Source organism: Sardina pilchardus, chromosome 12, assembly GCF_963854185.1.
Source record: "Sardina pilchardus chromosome 12, fSarPil1.1, whole genome shotgun sequence".
In the NCBI taxonomy this organism is placed as follows: Eukaryota; Metazoa; Chordata; class Actinopteri; order Clupeiformes; family Clupeidae; genus Sardina; species Sardina pilchardus.
In genome coordinates, this window is record NC_085005.1 from 14,662,832 (window position 1) to 14,670,331 (window position 7,500).

At 48.8% G+C, this 7,500-nt stretch overlaps 1 protein-coding gene across 1 annotated transcript; it reads right to left on the minus strand.

Moving 5' to 3' along the window:
* Positions 1 to 2,630: 2,630 nt before the first annotated feature.
* On the minus strand, positions 2,631 to 7,171 carry LOC134098240 (terminal nucleotidyltransferase 5A-like). The gene is made up of 3 exons (XM_062551251.1): positions 7,087 to 7,171; positions 5,858 to 6,915; positions 2,631 to 5,034 (listed from the first exon to the last, which is right to left on the minus strand). The coding sequence occupies exons 2-3, from the start codon at positions 6,284 to 6,286 to the stop codon at positions 4,243 to 4,245; spliced, it is 1,221 nt and encodes a 406-aa protein (XP_062407235.1). The 5' UTR covers positions 6,287 to 6,915; positions 7,087 to 7,171; the 3' UTR covers positions 2,631 to 4,242.
* Between the last annotated feature and the right edge of the window lie 329 nt (positions 7,172 to 7,500).

The following is a 7,500-nucleotide window of genomic DNA, read 5'->3' on the forward strand; positions in this document are numbered from 1 at the left end:
CACACACACACACACACACACACACACACACAGGGCGACCTACTCCAGATTCTGAATTGAAAGAAGGATGAGGGACATAATTAGATCACATATGGCTTTGCAAAGTGGTGCATTTAAATCAAGAGAAAACAACTAGGTCATTCGGTGCTTAATTCACACAGAGTGCAGTGCATGTGTCTGTGTGAGTATGTGTGTGTGTGTGTGTGTGTGTGTGTGTGTGTGTGTGGGTGTATACTGTACTGTACGTGTGTCTGCGTACGTGTGAATGCAAGTCTGGATGCACACATATGCGTATTTAATGCTACATGACTGGTTAAACCTGGCATTCACTTTTCTACACTTTTGATTTTATGCAATTTTAAAAAGTACACTTAGCATGTAGTGTATACCTTTACATATATAAGTAAAACTATAGCAATGTGGCCCTTTAATGTTGTTGGATATCAATTGTCACAATGTGTTTATGTGACTCTTTCACATGATTAGTTTTAGTGAAGTGCCCTGGTTATTTCCTCACACATACAACACACTGTGCTGAGATAGACAGATACAGAGGAGTGACAGAAAGATGGAGGAAGGAAGGGTGGGAGGTTTAAAGATGGTGATGGATTACTGCTTGATTGCAATGTATATAATTCATCACTGTAATCTAAATTGTTTGTCTATCAGAAAATGTCACCCTCAGACGCTAAAACAAACACCCCGAGAATTGGCCCTTGATTTGTTTTATTTTTTTTCAAACAAAGTTGTTTCATTTGTTGAAGTACATGACACTTTGCAGAACATACTGCGTATGTCCTCAAAAGCAACAGGAATAAACATTGGACCATATTCAAAAAACAAACAGCGAAAATGTATTCAGAATCCCCATCAAAAAAAGCCCAGAGACCTGGCATAGACAGAAAGATTGTGACACCATGAAAAGGTCTTTGTCATCTCCATAGGAAACAACACTCTCTTAGTCACCCGCAACACACACACACACGCACGCACGCACGCACGCACGCACGCACGCACGCACGCACGCACGCACGCACGCACGCACACACACACACACACACACACACACACACACACACACACACACACACACACACACACACACACAGTACACATGGCCGGACAGAAATGATATATGACATGTTACACCACTGACTCAACACTGAAATGAAGGTATACAAAAATAAAGTCATTGATTGATAGAAAAATAAGTGATATGACCAATAGGTTTCAAACAGAAATTGAGTGTGTGTGTGTGTGTGTGTGTGTGTGTGTATATGTGTGTATATGTGTGTATACATGTGTATGTGTGTGTCTGTACCTGTGTGTGTATGTATGTTTGAGATTAGTCAAGAGTATTGCAGAGGACACTGTTAATGAAATATGACAATATAATGAATAATAATAATAAAAAAAAAACAAAGCTGGTAAGTGAACACTGGATGTCCAGCATGCGTAACAAGAGTGCATATCAGTCAATGGGTGTGCAGGTGCTGGTACAATCTCTTGTGCTTTTCGAACAGAGAAGGGAGGAGATGACCTGATAAGGGCAGAGAAGAGATGGCCATGTCTGTCTGCATTTCCCACTCACAACTTCCTATGAAAGGATACGATTAAATGTAGGAATGAGCAGGGTCTTGCTGAGAGGGAGAGATTGTGAGATGTTGTTTGACAGTTCAAAAAATGCTCTAGAACCTCCTGAGGCAAAACAGAGAGAGAGAGAGAGAGAGAGAAGATAGCCAACGTCTGCGCTAACTGCTGAGTCCTCGACTGAACTCGGCGTCGACACCAAATGGAGTCCATGTCAGCTTTTGAGGCTTATTCTGGCGTTGAGGTTTCTACCACTATCATGGCCTGATTAGCCTCATTTTTCTCTCATGCCCCACTCCCTCTCTACTCTAGTTCACTCTTTCATCCCCTCCCTCTCTCTCTCCCTCCCTCCCTCCCTCCCTGTTTCAGCTCCCTCTCCCTCGTTCTCCTTCAGGTATGACTGTGTCTCCTCCAACGTGGTAATCCTGGCTAAGCTGTGGCCTAGAGGGCAAGCCGGTCAGAGGGGCTCTCGCTGGTCTCAGACCTGCTGAGACAGCTGCGTCCGACCGCTGCGGCGATACCCGCAACGGGGCTGAGTCTCCCACTGATCTGGGGTCAGCTATTTTCAGGAGAGCCGAGGGGCTCGTTGTTTATCCGAGGGCCACCGATTAGCCTCTGGGTCCCGGTGAAGCTGCATGGATCTTCAAAGTCCTCTGCGTTTTTCTTATCCTCCTTGGCCTCTCACCCACCCCCCTTGACCCCTCCGAGTTTGTGTGTGCGTGTGAGTGTGTGTGTGTGTGTGTGTGTGTGTGTGTGTCTGGGTCCTACTGAAGCTTCATGGATCCTTCCTGCTATGAACCCACTCTAGACCCTCCTGCCCTGTGTGTGTGTCTAAGAATGTGTGTGTGTGTGTGTGTGTGTGTGTGTGCGCTTAGGTCCAAGTAACGCCTCCTCAGTCCTGTCCTCCGAGTCCTGTCCTTCCTGCAGCCCACCCCTCATCTCCCTCTCCACCCTCCCTCTCTCCCACGTTGTTTGATTCTCTCTCCCTCTCTCTCTCTCTTCCCCCCCCCTCTCTCTCTCTCTTCCCCCCCCCTCTCTCTCTCTTTCCCTGAGATGCTAGATTAGGTCCATCACAGACGGTTCGCCCACACACACATGCCCAAATGCCACACACAGCTCTCCGCTGACCAACTTCTCTCCAACTCTGGTTGGCTCCTCGTGACCTTTTGTCCACAAGACGGAGGAGGTGGCAGGAGCGCATAACCGGCTCTCTTTTTCCTGTCCCAATTATGCACTCATCCCCTGACACTAAGAGCTCTGGGTAAAACAGGATTGCAGGATAGCAACAAGCCAGACTCTGCCTGCATCCTCTCTCTCTCTCTCTGTCTGTCTCTCTCTGTCTCTCTCTCCATCTCAGATTAGCAAGAAGTCCAACATCACTGCATTTTCTCTCTCTCTCTCTGTGTCTCTCTCTCTCTCTGTCTGAGATTAGCAACAAGCCCAACATCACTGCATTCTCTCTCTCTCTCTCTCTCTTGCTCTCTCTCTCTTCTCTGTTCATCTCTGTGTCTATTTACACTCACTCTCACACACGACAACTATTTCTCAAAATCTCACCCTCAAATCACTTTAGAAGTAGGTTTGGTTTGTTTCAAAAGAACTCTGCATTGCATTGCTGTTTGCGTAGCCTCCCATTGGGCATAGTAAGGCACTTTGCAGGTCTAATGGCGAACTCACACCATTGCTGTCAATGTCTCTTTGGTTTCGCAATCGCTGTTGAGATTGTCCGTTTTTTTTCTTCTTCTTCAGAGTCGTAATTCGATTGGATGCAGTCTTGGAAAAGTCCCACTTCTCGTTTCTCCCAGGATGCACACAGGAGAAATTAAAAAAAAAAAAAAAAAAAAAAAATGCTGCTCGACTGCATTTTTGCAAATTACTCCGCTTCCTCTTTCTGAACTCCCAGTGCAGCTTGTGTTTGTGCATTTGCACTAGAACGAGTCCAACAACACAAGCTGTCACTACTAATAAAACACTACTTTTACACTTCTCCTCCGACTCGAAAGAGAGAGTGAGAGAGAGAAAGAATGAGAGAGAATGAGAGAGAGAGAGAGATAACACCCTCTTTCTTGCACTCTTAGCGTGTCTATCTATCCCTCTCTCCAACGCATTCTCACTTATAGTCAAATAGTGACCGCAAAGTCAACAAGTCACTTGAGCTACAATTAGTGGCTCGAGAGCACAGAAGCATGCAATGCTCTCGGTCTCTCTGTCTGTCTGACCGATCTCTCTCTCTCTCTCTCTCTCTCTCTCTCTCTCTCTCTCTCTCTCTCTCTCTCTCTCTCTCTCTCTCTCTTTCCATGCTCTTGCTAGCTCACATCTTATGGGTGCGACCCCAAAGACAAAAAAACAGTCTCCATCAAGAGACAAGAAAGTCCAGCACACACGCGCACGCATGCTGGCACACACACATTAACTCACGTACGTATGCACACACACACACACACACACACACACGAAGCAGTGTTCCAGTCTCCAACTCCCCCTCGCTGGCTTTGGACACAGGGCCAGCATGTGGTCCTGTTTAAGAAACCAAACGTGACGCCAAACGCGCCACTGAAACAGCCCTGGTGAATGTCATTACAACACACACACACACATACACACACACACACACACACACACACACACACACACACACACCGTGCGTGTGTTTCAGTTGCAGGGCAGCCAGTGCGTGGCGTGAGGTGGCGGCGGCGGGTAGTGCGGCACGTAGACGGCCTGCACCTGCGCCACGTAGTAGTTGCTGAAGTTGGCGTCGGCCACGTAGGGCGCCGGCTGGTAGTAGCAGGTGACGTTGGCGGCGCTGGGCAGCGCGTTCTGCTCGGCCAGCGCCCGCACGGCCAGCGCGGCGATCAGCTCCAGCGCCTGGCGCCGCTCGTGCCCCATGAGGCACACGGTGCTCCGGCTGACCACGTCGTGCAGCGTGCTCAGGTACGGGTACTTGCCCTCCTCGCGGCCCACGAAGTGGCTCTGCAGGTAGGACTCCAGCTTGCGCCGCTGCTCGCCCACGTCCGGGAAGTCGATGAAGAAGCGTGAGCACATGTAGCGCTCCAGGCTGCGCATGGCGTCGGGCGAGGCCGCGCGGAAGCCCCGCGCCAGCAGGTGGCAGTATTTCAGCAGGCCGCCGCCGCGGATCTCCTCGGGCCGGCGCGTGCAGATGAGCCGCCGGCGCAGGTGCTCGAGCGCCTGGACGAACGGGCCGTACACGCTCTCGCCCACGATGGTCGGGTGGAAGGTCTGCGCCATGGGGTTCTCCGAGCACTCGTAGAACAGCAGCAGCGAGTCCAGGCGGATCTGGAAGGAGTCCACGCTGAACTCGAACTGCCGCCGCAGCGAGCTCACAAACTTGAGCTCCACGTTCTTGCCCCGGTTGTTGGACAGCGAGATCAGGCTCCAGCGGTCCGAGTCCGTGCACACTTTCACCATCTTCTGCACATAGGCCTCCTGAGAGACAGCGGGAGGGGGGGGGGGGGGGGGGGGGGGAGAGACCAAGATGTGTGGAACGAAAATGTTAGATAGATACAGGCAGACAGACAGACAGGCAGGCAGGCAGGCAGGCAGGCAGGCAGGCAGACAGACAGTCAGATAGACAGATAGCTAGATGGATAGATAGATTGTCTGCTTTGCAAAGAGGACAGAAGATAAGGTAGGCTATATGAGGTTATGCTGCTCAGTTGAAAACTTTAAATAAGAAGTCATTTATTGAAACATGGATCAAAATGTGTCACGTTTCAGCTGAAAAATGACAAGGAGAAGAGTGTGTGCACAATTGTAGATTTTAAAACAATCTAAAACTAAACTTAGAGCAATTTCCTGAGCTTGTGTAAATTTAGAGCAAAGGAGGAGACTTGGCTCAAAGCTCTGGATAAATCGAACACTGATCTCGATAATGTCTTTAAATTGCGTGTGTTGTGTGATTTGTTTAATCGTAATTAAGTCGTATAGGCGAATAGCGGGCCTATCTGCGCCTGTTACGTTCGGGAGGCCATGATACCTAGGCGGCGGCCTCTTGCAGCTAATGAGATCCGTTTGAAATCGGATTACAACAATCCTCTTTTGTAGTAGAAACCGCCGGTTTGTAGGCTATTTCTCTTTTTTTTTCAGTCAGTCGCGACCCGGCTCACTTTCTTCTTTCACTTTCTTCTTTATACGCACGCACATTTATGAAACACATACACTGATACAATAAACTGTAAATGCTACACGGTTCTGGAATAACAATGTGAGGGAAATAATGTGAAGCAATTGCAACAAACATCTGTCTCACCTTCAAGGTAACGGGCGTTATCTTGTCCTTGTTCACACCCTCGGGTAAAAAGTCCAGTAGACAATCCAAAACAATATTTTTCACGGTCTGAAATTCTGCTTCCTCTTTGAGATTCGCGCAGAAGATGAGGTCGAGGTCCTTGTAACCCAAGCCGCTGTCCTCATGCAGTACGTGGCTAGCGGCCGAACCGTTCAGCCGCACTTCTTGGACCGGGATCTTGCGTTCTTCCATTCGGCTGCGGACGGCCTTGACGATGTCCCTCGGTTTCATCTCCAGCGTCGGGAAGTTCCACCGGCCGTGGATGGGGATAGACTCCGTCAGGATGGTGTCGAGCCGCTGCACTTGCTCCCAATTCAGCACGCTGAGGTGGCTGTTCTCCCCGTCCGGGGAGTTGCATTCGCTTCGTGCGGAGTCGCTGCTTTCCTCCATCTTGGGTTTTGTTTTGAGGTAGATTATGTGCAAAAGAAGTGCGTAAATGTGTCAACGAAAAGTAGACCTCACCCTCACTATCTAGTAAAGGTAATACAAAGTGATGGAGTGCTTGCAAGCCGACGTGGACATATTAGGTCTTGGTGGAGACGAGGGGCCCACTTCTGTTTTACGATAACGATTTTTCTATGTGAGACAAAAACATGAATACATCTCTGGCCTCGTCATCTTCGTCCAGGTGGCCTGGTGTAAATCGTGCCGGCGTGCATTTGTATCCTCGCCAGTCTTCTGCTGCGCACTGTGTCGGCCCTTGTCCAGCTGTGTGCGCACTAGCGCAAGTGTGCGTGTGGTGGACCAGTGTATTTCCTGTCCCTTTAACTTTTGTCCGTTTGCTTTTTACTCTCCACGACCAAACTTTCCTTCTGCTTTTCACGCGTCTCACGGGCCTTTCTCTGCCCGTGAGGGTCACAGTCCGACGACTGTGCGCGTGCCGTGGACAATCGGTTCCGTCCGTGACTCCATATGGCTCAGGAGCAGTAGTAGATAATTAGGATGAGCACCGTAGAAAAGTCGCGAAACACCTCTGCACGCACCGTTGAAATATGTTACATCGTGGCATCAGGAATAACCTGGGAAAAAAACATGACAATGATGCAATTATTAACAATGAGTTGTCTCTTTTGCGTTTTGATAAGAGATTAGATCCTTCCGTAATAAAGTTCCCCTTAAGGTGCAACAGTAATTTCCCCACGCAATGTTGCAAGTGAATGGGCATTCGACTCCGAAGAGTATTTACTCACTTTAACGGATGTTACATCTTGTTTTTATTCCTTTTTTGTGTTGACTGCGCCTTACGACACCACGGCTCCGTTTCAGAGATGCCTGCAAGCTTGTGATGAGCGGAGACCAATTCACGAAAGCGCAGCGCAAAGCGGAATTGATTGACAGATCGTTTAGCCAGTCAGTGACGCTGATCGGGCGAGATTTCCGCCCCATGAACCCTCCCTGTCTTATTTCCACTTTAGTAGCCAGGTTACCGAGCAAACAGACAGCGCAGCAGTTGGCTACGTACCACGCAGTGTTGGATAAATCGAAACATTCAGGCCTAGTTAGACAACCACTTACTGCATGTCCTGAATAAACGTATGCGCGTATAAAAATGCATTGCATTTAAGCAAATATTATGCATGTATAACAATTCATTCAAAATGGAA